Source organism: Calidris pugnax, unplaced genomic scaffold (genome assembly GCF_001431845.1).
Source record: "Calidris pugnax isolate Ruff unplaced genomic scaffold, ASM143184v1 scaffold416, whole genome shotgun sequence".
NCBI classification, from domain to species: domain Eukaryota; kingdom Metazoa; phylum Chordata; class Aves; order Charadriiformes; family Scolopacidae; genus Calidris; species Calidris pugnax.
The window spans coordinates 67,335-83,412 of NW_015091134.1; the positions used below are offsets into that span (position 1 = coordinate 67,335).

The window sequence follows — 16,078 nt, forward strand, 5'->3', positions numbered from 1 at the left end:
GGAGGGCATGGTGGGGGGAAGAGAAATCAGTGTTTCTTCACTTCCTTAACTTCCTTCTTTCGTTACATCGGAAAATCATCTGAGCTGCTTCCTTGGAAAAGTCTGGCCACAAAGCAACCACTTCCCCCAGGAGCAGGGGCAGCTCCAGGGGAGGGCAATGTCACACTTGCCCCCGTGCCTCTAAAAAGGCGTTAAAAATCCCCAAATTCTGCGCTTGGTGTGGGACGGAGCCCGGTGCCACCTCACAGAACGATGGGACACGCTGTGATGTGCCACCTCGGCGTGCACCCCAATGTCACAGCCCGCCCCACGGCTGCGAGGGGACATGGGGTGCTCGGTATGGGGAATGGTTCAAGTAAAAATGCGAATATTGCCATGGCTGGGGGTGGGGGGGCATTGAGCCCCCCCAGCTCCCAGGGGATGGTCAGAGGAGGTAAAGGGGGTTACACCCACCCCCCAGGTGTCTCTGAATTGAGCAGTTCAGTTCAGTTGCTGCTGCTGCTTTGATGGGTTTTTTGGGTTGGAAGGGACATTAAAGACCACCCAGTCCATCCTCCCCGCCCCTGCCCTGGGCAGGGCCACCTCCCACCAGCCCAGGTTGCTCCAAGCCCCCTCCAACCTGCCCTTGAACCCCTCCAGGGATGGGGCAGCCACAGCTTCTCGGGGCAACCTGGGCCAGGCTCTCACCACCCTCACACCAAAGAACTTCTGCCCCACATCTCATCTCCATCTCCCCTCTTTCAGCTTCAAACCCTTTCCCCTTGTCCCATCTCTCCCCTCCCTCATCAAGAGTCCCCCCCAGCTTTCCTGGAGCCCTTTGAGGGACTGGAAGGGGCTCTAAGTTCTCCCCGGAGCCTTCTGTTGAGGCAGAGGTGACAATCCCCGCGACACCCCTTTTTTTGGGGGCTGCTTCCCCCAGGGGAGCTGGGACACAGGTGGCCAGGACCGTGCTCTCTGTGGCATCGACCAAGTTCTTCTTGGAGACGCGGAGATTTATGCAACTGAGGAGTAAAAAAAAAAAAAACGCCCGTGGCATTTTGTTTTTCTTTTTCTCCCTGTCTTTTGCGCCCCAGCGCAAACATTCAATGAGTAATTAATCCTTTCCAACCCCTTTTATTATATGCTTTCATCCCTGATGGTTTCCACCCACGTTGTGGGAGGGACCACTCTGCAGCGTCAACTTGCCTTTTCCCTTTTTCACGGCCACTTGAGGCAGATGCTGGGTGCCACCGGCCCCTCTCGCTGCACCCATGGATGTGTCTCGGTGCCTGCCCCTCACCCTCCTCCTCCTCCACCAAGCAGGTAAGGACAAGATGCTCGTTTTCCTCCCCGTGGTGGAAGGGAAGGAGTCCATGAAGGGGGTCGGGGTGGTTTTAGGGACTCTCGGGAGAGCTGGGACAGCGCTGGAAAATGTGGGGATGGGGCTGGCATGTGTGGGGACAGGGCTGGGAAGTGTGGGGACAGGGCTGGTGTGTGGGGACAGGGCTGGGAAGTGTGGGGACAGAGCAGATGTGTGGGGATGGGGATGGAAAGTATGGGGACAGAGCAGATGTGTGTGGATGGGACAGATGTGTGGGGACGGTGCTGGCATGTGTGGGGATGGGGCTGGTGTGTGGGGAAGGGGCTGGCATGTGTGGGGACAGGGCAGACCCCACCGTGCTCTTCCAGCCCCCTCCTTTTGCACTGACGGCTCTGGGGACAGCAAGGACCTGCTGGGGGGTGACAATTTCAAGCTGAATTTCTGGCTGATAGAGGAAAGACAGGACCTGGCTGTGGCCTGGCCACCCTCAGCCCAAAGCAGCTCTCCCCTTCCTTGGAGAAATGGCCGGCGTGGGGATGCTGGAGTGGCCCAGAGGAGGGATCAAGGCTGTAAAAATCTCTTTCTCATTCTGCTCCCCCCCAAATCTGAACTGGTTTATAACCCCGAGAGAACTCACCCCCTGCGGCAGGTCTGATCCCCTCTGCTGCTGACAAGGGAAAGGAAAATAAATTTATAGGAAAGCCTTTTGGAAAGGTTGGCTGGAGAAGGGTGTCGGAGTCTGGATCAGGCTTCGGGGGGGGGGGACCCACCCCCCAGGTGTCTCTGAATTGAGCAGTTCAGTTCAGTTGCTGCTGCTGCTTTGATGGGTTTTTTGGGTTGGAAGGGACATTAAAGACCACCCAGTCCATCCTCCCCGCCCCTGCCCTGGGCAGGGCCACCTCCCACCAGCCCAGGTTGCTCCAAGCCCCCTCCAACCTGGCCTTGAACCCCTCCAGGGATGGGGCAGCCACAGCTTCTCTGGGCAACCTGGGCCAGGCTCTCACCACCCTCACACCAAAGAAGTTCTTCCCCACATCTCTGCTCAATCTCCCCTCTTTCAGCTTCAAACCCTTCCCCCTCATCTCATCTCTCCCCTCCCTCATCAAGAGTCCCCCCCAGCTTTCCTGGAGCCCTTTGAGGGACTGGAAGGGGCTCTAAGTTCTCCCCGGAGCCTTCTGTTGAGGCAGAGGTGACAATCCCCGCGACACCCCTTTTTTTGGGGGCTGCTTCCCCCAGGGGAGCTGGGACACAGGTGGCCAGGACCGTGCTCTCTGTGGCATCGACCAAGTTCTTCTTGGAGACGCGGAGATTTATGCAACTGAGGAGTAAAAAAAAAAAAAACGCCCGTGGCATTTTGTTTTTCTTTTTCTCCCTGTCTTTTGCGCCCCAGCGCAAACATTCAATGAGTAATTAATCCTTTCCAACCCCTTTTATTATATGCTTTCATCCCTGATGGTTTCCACCCACGTTGTGGGAGGGACCACTCTGCAGCGTCAACTTGCCTTTTCCCTTTTTCACGGCCACTTGAGGCAGATGCTGGGTGCCACCGGCCCCTCTCGCTGCACCCATGGATGTGTCTCGGTGCCTGCCCCTCACCCTCCTCCTCCTCCACCAAGCAGGTAAGGACAAGATGCTCGTTTTCCTCCCCGTGGTGGAAGGGAAGGAGTCCATGAAGGGGGTCGGGGTGGTTTTAGGGACTCTCGGGAGAGCTGGGACAGCGCTGGAAAATGTGGGGATGGGGCTGGCATGTGTGGGGACAGGGCTGGGAAGTGTGGGGACAGGGCTGGTGTGTGGGGACAGGGCTGGGAAGTGTGGGGACAGAGCAGATGTGTGGGGATGGGGATGGAAAGTATGGGGACAGAGCAGATGTGTGTGGATGGGACAGATGTGTGGGGATGGGGCTGGAAAGTGTGGGGACAGGGCAGATGTGTGGGGACAGTGCTGGCATGTGTGGGGACAGGGATGGTGTGTGGGGAAAGGGCTGGGAAGTGTGGGGACAGAGCAGATGTGTGGGGATGGGGATGGAAAGTATGGGGGCAGAGCAGATGTGTGTGGATGGGACGGATGTGTGGGGACGGGGCTGGAAAGTGTGGGGATGGGGCTGGCATGTGTGGGGACAGGGATGGTGTGTGGGGAAAGGGCTGGGAAGTGTGGGGACAGAGCAGATGTGTGTGGATGGGACAGACGTGTGGGGATGGGGCCTGGGGAGACACCCCCAGGGCAGATGTGTGGGGACAGTGCTGGCATGTGTGGGGACAGGGATGGTGTGTGGGGAAAGGGCTGGGAAGTGTGGGGACAGAGCAGATGTGTGGGGATGGGGATGGAAAGTATGGGGACAGAGCAGATGTGTGTGGATGGGACAGACGTGTGGGGATGGGGCTGGAAAGTGTGGGGACAGGGCAGACGTGTGTGGATGGGACAGATGTGTGGGGACGGTGCTGGCATGTGTGGGGATGGGGCTGGTGTGTGGGGAAGGGTCTGGCATGTGTGGGGACAGGGCAGACATGTGGGGACAGGGCTGGAAAGTGTGGGGACAGGGCTAGAAAGTGTGGGGACACGGCTGGCATGTGTGGGGATGGTGCTGACGTGTGGGGACAGGGTGCTGATGTGTGGGGATGGGGTGGCAGATGTGGGGAAGGGTCTGACGTGTGGGGACAGGGCTGACGACGTGGGGAAGGCGCTGAAAAATGTGGGGAAGGGTCTGGCGTGTGTGGGGACAGAGGTGGCATGTGAGGGACCCAGCAGTCCAGGAGCAGCCCCGAGGGGATGGACTTCATCTCAAGGATTTTGGGCAAACCAGGGTGCGAGATGCCCAGCAGCACCCAATGCTGGCCCCTCACTCTCACATGGTCCCCCTCCAGTGATGAGTGAATGCGTCAGGTCTCATCTCCAGCCCAGCTGGCTGTCACACGCACCAGGAGCCGTCCCTTCTGCTCCGGGTTCAACATCTGCTTCCCCACGTGTTGTCTCTGGGTTTTTCCGCCCTCCCGCCGTTTCACTGGAGGCTATTTTAGCCTTGTCTGGAGCAGGAGAAGTTTCGTGCCTCTTTTCAGACAAGGCAAAATGGGCCAAGATGCTGGTGCTGCCCTGACCCCCTCCCCTCAGCCTCCAGGAGGGTTTCACCCATGATGGATGAGCCACGAGTTCTCCGGGGTCTTTATCTGCTGGATCAGCAGAAATGTCGCCTTCGAGTTTATCTCCCCGAGCAGGTTTCCTTCCGTGCAGTCAGAGATGTTTCTTCTGGGTGTCTCTGAGATGTCCCCGTGGGGACCAGAGATGCAGAACCCCGGGGAGATGTGGCAACCTTGGGGTCCAGCTGAGCCTGGATCCTTCCCCTTTCCAAGGAACTGGGGACAAAACCCCCGTCCCCAGCCCGTAGAGCTCAGCATTAATTTTTAAAACGGGAGGAGGCGAAATAAGAGGGAAATATCTTCTTCCTTCTCAGAAGAAGGGGAGAAGCAGCTGCACATTTCGGGGAAGAGACCACCCGTTTTCTTGCTGGCTCGTGGAGAAGAGCTTGGCCTTTCGGTTTGGTGATGAGGGGAAACCTGCCCGACTTTTGAGTCACCGCAAACTCCTTCCTTGCGATTTCATTTTGCGCCTCAAAACTCTGCCCCTTTGGCACCTTTTCCCCTTTTTCCCTTCCCCTTCACAGGTGGGAAGTGACACTGGTGTCCCATAGTGTCAGGGGAACCTGGAACCAGCCCTTGAGGGATGCGAAAGCGCTGGTCCTCCTGAGGGACCAAAGCCCAGAGCCTCACAGGCAATTAATTTATTTTAAATAAAAAGAGATCCTGCAATCACCCTGCCATGGAGTGATCCTCAATGCTCTCTGCATCCAGGGTCGGTGATCCAATGTGCATCCTTGTCCCCAGGGATGCTCCAGAGGGTTTGGGTGAGCTGGTACCATGCGCTGGCAACCCAGCAAGCTCCCCTGCCCCATGGGCTGCACCCCCAGGGTGAGAGGGGGGGATTCTACCCCTCTGCTCCGCTCTGGGGAGACACCCCCCACCCCACTGCTGCCTCCAGCTCTGGGGCCACCAACATCAGAAGGACACGGAGCTGTTGGAGCGGGGCCAGAGGAGGCCCCGGAGATGCTGGGAGGGCTGGAGCCCCTCTGCTGGGAGGGGGGGCTGAGAGAGTTGGGGGGTTCAGCCTGGAGAAGAGAAGGCTCCAGGGAGACCTCAGAGCCCCTTCCAGTCCCTCAAGGGGCTCCAGGAAAGCTGGGGGGGACTCTGGATCAGGGAGGGGAGCGATGGGATGATGGGGAAGGGTTTGAAGCTGAAAGAGGGGATATTTAGGTTAGATTTTGGGAAGAAATTATTTTGAGGGTGGTGAGAGCCTGGCCCAGGTTGCCCCAAGAAGCTGTGGCTGCCTCATCCCTGGAGGGGTTCAAGGGCAGGTTGGAGGGGGCTTGGAGCAACCTGGTGTGGTGGGAGGTGTCCCTGCCCAGGGCAGGGAGTGGGGGTTGGATGGACTGGGTGGTCTTTAAGGTCCCTTCCAACTCAAACCATTCCATGATTCTCTCCCCAGCGTGTGTCAGCAACAGGATAGAGGTGGTCGGGGTTGTGGGCAAGTCCGTCACCTTCTTCCTCCAGAACCTCAGTACACACGCAGTCTGGAGCTTTCACAACGAGGTCATAGCGACTGTGAAATCCGGCCATCCTCCCGAAGTCACATTTTTTGACAACAGCTACAATTCACGCTTGGCCTTTAACGAGGATGGCAGAACCCTCACCCTCTCCCAGCTGAGGATGAATGACACTGGTGACTACATCGCAAAGACCCCGGAGAGAAAAAAAACCACCTTCACCCTACGTGTGTACAGTAAGTGCCCGTTAAGTATTGGTGGGAGGTTTTTTTTCCCCTATGCTGGGTGCTAAATGGGGGGGCTGGGGATTTCCTGACAGCCCCCGATTTCCCACCACAGGGGAGCTGGCGGTGCCGTCGGTGACCTGTGTGGCACAGAACTGCTCGGCCAATGGCTGTAACTACACCCTGCTCTGTGCCGTGTCCGGTCACGACTATGGCAACGTCATCTATGGCTGGAAGGTGGGGGACGAGCTATGGAGTGAGGGGCCCATGGTACTGGTGGAGGGGTCACTCCTAGAGGAGCCAACGCTCACGTGCGTGGTACAAAACCCTGTCAGCAACCACAACGTCACGGTCACCTCGCCCGACACCCTCTGTGCAGGTAACAGTCATGGTTTGGGTGGGAAAGGACCTTAAAGACCATCCAGTTCCTCCCCCTGTCCTGGGCAGGGCCACCTCCCACCAGCCCAGGTTGCTCCAAGCCCCCTCCAACCTGCCCTTGAACCCCTCCAGGGATGGGGCAGCCACAGCTTCTCGGGGCAACCTGGGCCAGGCTCTCACCACCTTCACACCAAAGAGGTTCTGCCCCACATCTCAGCTCCATCTCACCTCTTTCATCTTAAAACTCTTCCCCCTCATCCCATCACTCCCCTCCCTCATCAAGAGTCCCCCCCCAGCTTTCCTGGAGCCCCTTGAGGGACTGGAAGGGGCTCCAAGGTCTCCCCAGAGCCTTCTCTTCTCCAGGCTGAACCCCCCCAACTCTCTCAGCCCCCCCTCCCAGCAGAGGGGCTCCAGCCCTCCCAGCATCTTTGTGTCATGGTTTATCCTCAGCCAACAACTGGGACCATGCAGCCTTTCACTCACCACCCCGCTTCCTCTACCAGAAGGGTAGGGAGAAGTGAGAGAAAAGGAGAGGAAACGGAAGAAAAACCTTGTTGTTTGAGATAAAGTTTAATAGAACAGTAGTGGAAAAGGAAAAAAAAAATGTTAAAAGAGTATACAAGACGCAAGTCGTTCTCGTTGCCCAAGCCCAACCTCAACAGTGATCATGGGTTCCCCCAGCCCTGGCCAACCCTATTTATGCACTGAGTGTCATGTTTAGAGCATGGAATATCCCCTTCCCAGCTTGTTCTGCCTATGCTCCTTCCCAGCTTCTAAGGGAAGCTGAAAAAAAGTCCTTGAATAGTATAAACATCGCTTAGCAGCAACTGAAACAATATGCATTATCAACATGCCTTACATACCCAATCTGGAAACGCATTCGTCACTAGAAAGCGAATTATCCCAGCTGAAAACCAGGTCAGAAAGACATGGGGATGGGTGGTGGGGATGGGTCATATCCTGCTCCCAGTGGTCCCAGCTTTCCCCTGAGCTGTGCCTCGGAGTGCAAAGTGAGGAACACAGACATCCCCCCCCCCCGGCAGAGGCACTTACCTCTCTCCCTGTTCTCTCCCCTCGCCGCGCTGCCCGTAGCACCAGAAAACACAACCCACCCTCCCACCATCGGTGAGCTGCCCAACTGCCCGTCCCTGTCCGGCCTCGCTCTTACCTGTCTGAGTGTGCCCGAGCTCCTTGTCAGCGTCCGACCACCCCGGACCCCCCGCCGGGGCAGGGGGGAGATGGGGACCCTGAGGCCAGCCCAGTCCATCTCCTCCCAAAACATCCCGCGGGGGATATCCTGGCTTTCTGCTCTTAACATCCATGTGCTGTTTCTGTCACCAGGGGGATTTGGGGAGGTGGGAGGGGGAGGTGTCCACATTTCAAGCTTGTCCTCCCCAAAAGTCGCAGCTTGGGGTGGGAGCATCGAGTCAATGAGCATCACTGGAGAAGCAGAGCCAAGGAGGGGCTGGAGGTGGGAACCTGGCACAGCTTGGGGGTGGGAGCATCAAGTCAATGAGCATCACTGGAGAGGCAGAGCCAAGGAGGGGCTGGAGGTGGGAACCTGGCTCCATATCCACTTGCTGCTCCCAGCCCATGTGGGGTTTCTCCTCCCCAAAAAAGCCACCCGTGAGGTCCCCAAAGTGACATTGGGGGTGGGGGACTGTGGCCGTGGAGGGGCTGGGGTGGGATTCTCTCTCTGTTTGCAAAGCAGCTCGTCCTTGTGCCGTGTCGCCTCCGTTCTGTGTTGGACCGTGTCGGTGTGAAATAAGGGTTCAGGGAGGTGTTGGAGCAGAGATGTGTCCTTTCCCCCCGCGATGTTGACACCGGGAAGAGTCAGACATGTTTTGGGATGTTGTTACTGGATCTTCTTCTCTTTCAAGGCACCTACTCCAGCAAGATGGTTGTAATCGTGGTCACATCCGTGATCGGAGTCATAGTGTTTTTGATTTTGACGGTGATTTTCGTCCTCATCTACTGTAAATCCAAAGGTGAGCGGTGTCCCCCATGGGAAACCATCCCCGCAGGAGATGGGACCCCAGAGGGGAGGACACGGCCAGCCCCGGTGCCTGGGCTCCCGGGGGGGCTGCCGTGGATAATTTGTGGGGTCCCCTTTGGTTGTCACTGCTGACTGGAGCCTCATGTCCCTTCTCCACCAGGTTGGAACATCTCCTGGTTGCCCACAGCTGAGGCTGTGAACACAGGTAGGACTTTGGGGCTTCCCCAGGCGTTTCCCTCCCTCCTTCCCTCCCCCTTTTTCCTGATGGGAACAGCCTGGTGGCCTTTAAGACTCAAAGGGAAACCATCCACCGCCGTGGCTTGGTACCGGAGCGTTACCCTGGCTCATGGGACCCCGACAACTCCCCGTGCCCCAACCCTGCACAAGTGGAGGCGAGGGAAAGGGGACAGTCCCAGGCGACGTGGCGGTGGCTGAAACCTGCCTCTCCCCCAGTCCTGCGCTGGAGAACTCCGTGCCAGCCCACCAAGAAGGAGCCGGGAGCGCAGCCATGAGATCACCGGAGCAAGAGGGATTTGGGGGGAAAAGACAAGAGCTGACAGAAGGCAACTGGTGGGAGAGCAGAGCAAGGAGGAGTTGTGAGCCCCATGGCCAAAAAAAAAACACCCCTACACAGCTCCAGCAACCGCTGACGGCAATCGCTGCCTGAAACCACCGCTGCTGGGTCTTGGGGACAGAAATGAGAGGCTCCTGGAGGTGGAGTGGCAGGATGGTGGCACTGGGACCCGAAGCTCACCCCTGGCATCGCTTCGGGATCAGCTCGGCTAAACTCAGAACCACAGAATCAATCTTCATGGTCGGGAGGGACCTTTGAGATCATTGAGTCAAACCACACACTCAGCAGCCCAGGACAAACCAATAATCTTGGGCACTAGAGCATGCCCTGAAGTGCGACATCTACATGTTTCTTAAATCCCTCCAGGGATGGTGACTCCACCACCTCCCTGGGCAGGCTGTTCCAGTGCCTGACCACCCTCTCAGTAAAGTTATTATTCCCAATATCTAAGCTAAACCGCCCCTACCACAACTTCAGACCATTTCCTCTGCTCCTGGCATTATTCCCTTGGGAGAAGAGGCCAACCCCCACCTCTCCACACCCTCCTTTCAGGGAGTTGGAGAGGGCAATGAGGTGCTCCCTCAGCCTCCTCTTCTCCAAACTAAACACACCCAGTTCCCTCAACATCTCCTCGTATGACTCAGTGTTTTGGGGTATGAAGAACAGAGCAGTGGGACCAGTTCCCATCCTCTCCCTCCATTCTGGGCTGGTCCATGCTGTGCCCATCACAGCCACCACCAAGCCAGTGCCCAGCCAGGATCTCAATGGCTTTTTTCTATTTTTAATGTCCATGTTTCGTTGTTTTCCTAAGTTGAAATAAAGCTGACACGCCTGGGGGATTCCTGCCTCCTTTTTTTCCCATTTCCCTGTGCCCCAGCAGGATGTCGGGGCGCACCCAGCACAGAGACCACGGGCTCCTCCTGGCCCATGATTTGGGATCCAGTTCTCCCAACCGTGGGGAAAACCTCTCCCTGAAGCCTTCCTCCCTGCACGGGCTGACGCCAGCGTGGCTGCTCCTCTGGGGCAGCAGCACTTCAAACAAGAGGGACTGAAATTTTGACCCCAAAATGGGATTATGAAGGATTTAAGTCCTCTCTCCCCTCCTGTGTTTGATGAGCCAAAGAAGGAGTTGACAGTAATTCTTGCTGCAATGGTGGTGACATGTGAAGGAGAGACAAATCCATATCGTCCTCCAAAAGCAGCTGCTGATCTTGTATTTGAATTAAAAAAAAAAAAAAAACAGTTTTTTCACTAACAAGCTCTTTGAGATGGAAGCCAAACCCTGCTCCCACAGGGGCCGGGAGGGATGGTGGGATGAGAAGTTGAGGATGCTCAGCCTGGACCCGGACCCACCTCCAGCAGCTCCAGGGGGCTCCTGGGTCAAGCTTTCACCCCACCCCAGAACCCTTTAATCTGGGATTCCCTCCATCCCCTCGGTGAGGAGCACCCTGGTGGCATCTGAGGACCCACCATGGCCCTTTCCCACCTCCAGCAGCTTCTTCCCTCCCTGACCTTGTGCTTTTTTCTCCTTGCAGAGGCCAGAGCAGAGTACACGACGGTGTACGCCCAGGTCGGCCCCTACCAGCAGGTGAGTTCCTGCAGGATCAACCCTCTCTTCCCAGGACGTGGCTGGACCAGGGTCTGCAGCCGGGGAGTCCTTTCATGGGACAGGGACAGCCTGGAGACCACTTGGTGGGGACAGGGAGGAAGGACGGCAGCCGGACAACCCCTGGTTTTGTCTGTTAGTTCCCCCTGGAAGCTCGAAGGGGGACAATGCCAACGTTGGGGATGGCCCATGGGGAGCCACCACGGCCACAGCCACCTGCCTGCACTTCCTGGTGCTTCACCAGGTCCCTGTCCCCCGTCCCACCAAAGGTGGCTCCTTTGGCTCACCCGGCCTTCGAGATCCCTTTGCCAGCTTTGATCCCTGGAAACACTTAAAAAAAAAATATCTCTTTTCCCAGGTGCCCCAGCAGAGTTTGTCCAAAGAACACCAAAACAACACAAAGAAGACACCATTCACAGATGAGGAGGGCTCCCGCAGCATCTATTTCACCATCCAGGCTGAGGCCCAGGTGAGTTGGCCCCATGGCCATCACCCCCAGAGGGGCTCCAGCCCCAGGAAAGGAGACGGGCAAGACCCCAGGGGGAGAGGACATAACCCTGGGCGTGGACAGATGGGTCTTCACTGAGCTTTTTTGGGGTTCAGAGCCTTGAGCCAAGCCCGTGGGGTGGCTCCTTTGGCTCACCCGGCCTTCGAGATCCCTTTGCCAGCTTTGATCCCTGGAAACACTTAAAAAAAAAATATCTCTTTTCCCAGGTGCCCCAGCAGAGTTTGTCCAAAGAACACCAAAACAACACAAAGAAGACACCATTCACGGATGAGGAGGGATCCCACAGCATCTATTTCACCATCCAGGCTGAGGCCCAGGTGAGTTGGCCCCATGGCCATCACCCCCAGAGGGGCTCCAGCCCCAAGGAAGGTGACGGGCAAGACCCCAGGGGGAGAGGACATAACCCTGGGCGTGGACAGATGGGTCTTCACTGAGCTTTTTTGGGGTTCAGAGCCTTGAGCCAAGCCCGTGGGTCCCCTCTTTTTTGCCGATGGTGGGATTGGCTCCCACAAACCCACACGAAGCTTTTGTCCCTTTGCAATTCCAGATGGATCACAAGAAGGGCAGGCCAGGGTGCCAGGAGCAGGACGAGAAGACCCTCTACTCCTCGGTGGGGCATCCAGAAGACCTGGAACAGCCCCGGCAGGGCTCTGGTGTGGCCATGAACCTGCTCTGAGCACGGTGCTCCTCTCCGACCGGCCCCAGCCCAGCCATCCCCCTTCCCTCCCCATTGCTGCTGCCTCCGATTCCAGCAGCGTTCCCCGGCCATCGATGGGATGGGGGGATGTAAGTGCCCTGGAAGCACAGGCTCCCCTGGCACAGGAGCTCTGCCCGTGTTTTGGCATCCAAAGGGGGCCTGGGCTCATTTTTCTGCCTTCTCTGACCACGCCAAGGACCACGGAGCAAAAGTGGGGTTGCAAACCCAGCCCACCCAGTGCAAGGACATGAACGGGTGCTCCCGGGATGCACCCTGCAGGACCATCAACCTCCAAGAGGATGGGAAAACTTGAAGACCCTCTAAAAGCTCTTTTTAATCACTTTTTTTTTTTTTTTTCCCTTGTTGCTGGGCTTTTAAACTTGGCAAAGGCTTCGGCTGCTTCGTTTCGTTGCTGAAAGGAAGAGAAAACAAAAATAACACTTGGGCGACAGAGACCCAAATCTGGAAACACACGTGCCTTCGCCCGGGCACACACACACCCGCCTGCGGTTTCGGTGCTCGCAGCTTCCCCAGCCCTCACTTCTCCTGGAACTGCTGGGGGGACGTTCCAAACCTCACAGCACCCTGCTCAGCACCTTTTTTGGGCTGTGAACGAGCCTCCTGTGATGCTTCAGGGCCGTGTCGGGGTCCACAGGCAGGAGGTGGTCCAGGCTTGGGGGGAAAAGAGGACAAGGAACGTGGCTGGTGCCGTTTTGCTCCACTTCTTGGATGTGTTTGTACGTGGGGGTTCTATTTTTGGGTGAAATATTGGGACGTGAAGTGCTGCGTCGGTGGAGTTTGGAGGCTTCCCAGCAGAGCCTTAGGGAGGAGAGCATCCCTCCAAGCCCCCAGGGATGCAGGATTCGGGATGCTCCATGGCGTTGGTAGCATTTCATCCCCCTGGGATGCGTGTCCTGCAGCAGGATTCCCCTCGAGCTGGAACTTATGGGGGACTTGGATGCCCAACAAGTGGGACACGGGGCACATCCCCCCCTCCCTGCTCCCCAAACCCACCCGGTGGTGGCAACTGGGCAAATCCTGCACCTTGGCATCAATTTTCTGGTGCCGCCGGACAGACAGACAGACACTTCCAGCCCTGGGAAGCCTCTTCCCGTGCCGCTTCCCCCTGCTCTTTGTCTCATCTTCGAGGATAGTAAATTATTCAGGGATGAAACCGGAGATTCCTTTGAAGTGCCTGGCACAGGAGAGCCCTCTAGGAGCTGCTGGAATAAAAATGCAAGACACATCTGAGCTCAATTCCTGGCTGCGTCTTATTTTTGGGTGAAAACAGTCCGTTGTTGACAAGCTCAGGGAGTAATTTATTTTGTTTTCTGTGTTTACACAGGATGTGATGGGGCTTGGTTTTGAGTTCCTCAAGCTCACGCTGAGTGATTAAAAATACATACCTGGGCGGGTCATGTGTTTTACCATGGGATTTGTCCGTGTGGCACCAAATCTCTTCTTTTAACTCCAATTTCCAGCCTGGACTGGGCTTAAACCAGCGATGGACTGGCCTGAAGGGAGCTGGGGCAAGGCTGGAGCATCACTTCCTCCATCGCCAACGCCGATGGCTGAAAATCCCTGACCCCAGAAATGACCCCCCCCCCACATGGGGATGATTTTTTTGGCCATTAATCATCCCTATTTCAGTGCCAACACCTTTGAGCTGACAGGAAGCCGTTGGTGGGGCAGAAAGGGGAAGGAAGCCATTGCGAGAGGGGGAGCGGGCGCGGGGGGCCTCGGTGGGGCAGAGGAGGATGGAGAGGAGAGGTGTCGGGACGGGCTGGCTCTGCGTCGCCGTGCTCTGCTCTGGGGCTGGTGAGCGGGGCTGGGGGTGGGGAGGGGTCTGGATGGGGTCTCCCCCATCTCTAGGGCTGGAGGGAGGAGGAGGAGGAAGGGGCGGTGTGAAGGCAGTGGGTGTGATGCCTCTCCAGGGAGGGAGATGCCACCTCCGTGGTAGGGTAGGATGTTCCCCTGGACATTTTTTTGGGGGGAGGGGGGGACAAGGCTCAGGGCAACACTTTATTACTTTGGTGTGGGTCTGGCTCATGCTTGGGGGGAGGTTGGGGCTTGGTTTTGAGTTCCTCAAGCTCACGCTGATTGATTAAAAATACATACCTGGGCAGGTCATGCGTTTTACCATGGGATTCGTCCGTGTGGCACCAAATCTCTCCTTTTAACTCCAATTAGTGATTAAAAATACATACCTGGGCGGGTCATGTGTTTTACCATGGGATTTGTCCGTGTGGCACCAAATCTCTTCTTTTAACTCCAATTTCCAGCCTGGACTGGGCTTAAACCAGCGATGGACTGGCCTGAAGGGAGCTGGGGCAAGGCTGGAGCATCACTTCCTCCATCGCCAACGCCGATGGCTGAAAATCCCTGACCCCAGAAATGACCCCCCCCCCACATGGGGATGATTTTTTTGGCCATTAATCATCCCTATTTCAGTGCCAACACCTTTGAGCTGACAGGAAGCCGTTGGTGGGGCAGAAAGGGGAAGGAAGCCATTGCGAGAGGGGGAGCGGGCGCGGGGGGCCTCGGTGGGGCAGAGGAGGATGGAGAGGAGAGGTGTCGGGACGGGCTGGCTCTGCGTCGCCGTGCTCTGCTCTGGGGCTGGTGAGCGGGGCTGGGGGTGGGGAGGGGTCTGGATGGGGTCTCCCCCATCTCTAGGGCTGGAGGGAGGAGGAGGAGGAAGGGGCGGTGTGAAGGCAGTGGGTGTGATGCCTCTCCAGGGAGGGAGATGCCACCTCCGTGGTAGGGTAGGATGTTCCCCTGGACATTTTTTTGGGGGGAGGGGGGGACAAGGCTCAGGGCAACACTTTATTACTTTGGTGTGGGTCTGGCTCATGCTTGGGGGGAGGTTTGGGGTTTTCTGGGCTCCCCCAGCACGGAGACATGTGGCAAATCCACTCCCTGGCCCCCCCCAAGCCCTTTACTGGCCAAGTGACAAGGATGCTCCTTCCCCATCCGGCCAGTTTCCTTGGGCACCCCATTTCGCCACCCCCACAGCACCCAGTTGCCCAACTTTTGGCAGCTCAGCAGGGGCTGTGTCATCGTGACGTGTCCCGGTGGCATGTGACATCCCACCAGCCCTCGGCAAGGTCTCCCCAGCATCCACCGCGGCGGTGCCGTCGTTAGCGCTTGCTTCATTAGCTGGAGGAGGGTGTGTGGGGGGGGTTGTGAACCCAGCAGGACGTGTGATGGGGACTCTGCTGTACCCACCCACCCACTCAGGAGATGTCCTCCCCCCCCAGCCCCACATCTCTGTCCCATGTCACTGGAGATGTCACTCGTCCCACGGGCCATTCCTTGCTCCTGCCTTGCCGTGGTGGAGCCTGAGCTCCTGGTGCAGGACCCACGGGGGTGGGGGTGAAGCCCCCCAGCCCTGCAGCTCCATTCCTGATCCTCGAGGGGTGGTGTCTGGTTTGGGGAAGCCCCAATTAATTCATTAATACAAATGAATGACTCTTGTGCCCAGCTCTCGTCCTCAAAGAAGGGCATCAAAGCATCACGGAGGGTGATGAAGTCCAGGAGCCAACGGGAGACCCCACCGCGAGCACCGGGGATGTGGAGAAGCTGACAACGTGGCCAACGGCCACCCCAACCCCTCCTTGGACTGGGGACCCTGTCACCACCCCCGAGCCCACACGGGCAGGTGCCACGGGGAACAAAACCCGTGAGTCCCAACGGAGAAAGGAGCTGTTGGAGCAGGTCCAGAGGAAGCCCTGGAGATGCTGGGAGGGCTGGAGCCCCTCTACTGGGAGGGGGGGCTGAGAGAGTTGGGGGGGTTCAGCCTGGAGAAGAGAAGGCTCCGGGGAGACCTTGGAGCCCCTTCCAGTCCCTCAAGGGGCTCCAGGAAAGCTGGGGGGGACTCTTGATGAGGGAGGGGACGGATGAGCTGAAAGAGGGGAGATGGAGCTGAGATGTGGGGCAGAAGTTCTTTGGTGTGAGGGTGGTGAGAGCCTGGCCCAGGTTGCCCCGAGAAGCTGTGGCTGCCCCATCCCTGGAGGGGTTCAAGGTCAGGTTGGAGGGGGCTTGGAGCAACCTGGGCTGGTGGGAGGCATCCCAGGGCTGGGCGGTGAGGAACAGGATGGTCTTTAAGGTCCTTTCCCACTCAAACCATTCTACAATTCTCGGAGATGTGTTTTGGGTAGATGCCACCACCCTGGAGGCTCCTGCATCCCCCCAGAGCCCCCTGAAC

General features: G+C 57.6%; 1 protein-coding gene across 4 annotated transcripts; it reads left to right on the plus strand.

Moving 5' to 3' along the window:
* Nucleotides 1–1,081: 1,081 nt before the first annotated feature.
* Nucleotides 1,082–13,301, plus strand: LOC106897720 (SLAM family member 9-like). 4 transcript variants are annotated; one of them, XM_014958530.1, is made up of 9 exons: nt 1,082–1,302; nt 5,834–6,127; nt 6,231–6,494; nt 7,586–7,618; nt 8,374–8,481; nt 8,650–8,694; nt 10,599–10,651; nt 11,028–11,138; nt 11,725–13,301. In XM_014958530.1, the coding sequence occupies exons 1-9, from the start codon at nt 1,251–1,253 to the stop codon at nt 11,851–11,853; spliced, it is 1,089 nt and encodes a 362-aa protein (XP_014814016.1). In that variant the 5' UTR covers nt 1,082–1,250; the 3' UTR covers nt 11,854–13,301. The 4 variants fall into 4 exon arrangements, with proteins under 4 accessions (XP_014814016.1, XP_014814017.1, XP_014814015.1 ...); XM_014958531.1 differs by lacking the exons at nt 1,082–1,302; nt 11,028–11,138 and adding exons at nt 2,699–2,919; nt 11,384–11,494; XM_014958529.1 differs by lacking the exon at nt 1,082–1,302 and adding an exon at nt 2,699–2,919 and having other exon boundaries at nt 11,725–13,300.
* The last annotated feature ends 2,777 nt before the right edge of the window (nt 13,302–16,078 follow it).

Excerpts from the sequence above, each read along its gene's own strand:
- LOC106897720 (XM_014958530.1), top strand. The coding sequence starts at position 1,251 with ATGGATGTGTCTCGGTGCCTGCCCCTCACCCTCCTCCTCCTCCACCAA. Across the intron at positions 1,303-5,833 it reads CCTCCTCCTCCACCAAGCAG|CGTGTGTCAGCAACAGGATA; the intron begins GTAAGGACAAGA and ends TTCTCTCCCCAG. Across the intron at positions 8,482-8,649 it reads CATCTACTGTAAATCCAAAG|GTTGGAACATCTCCTGGTTG; the intron begins GTGAGCGGTGTC and ends CTTCTCCACCAG.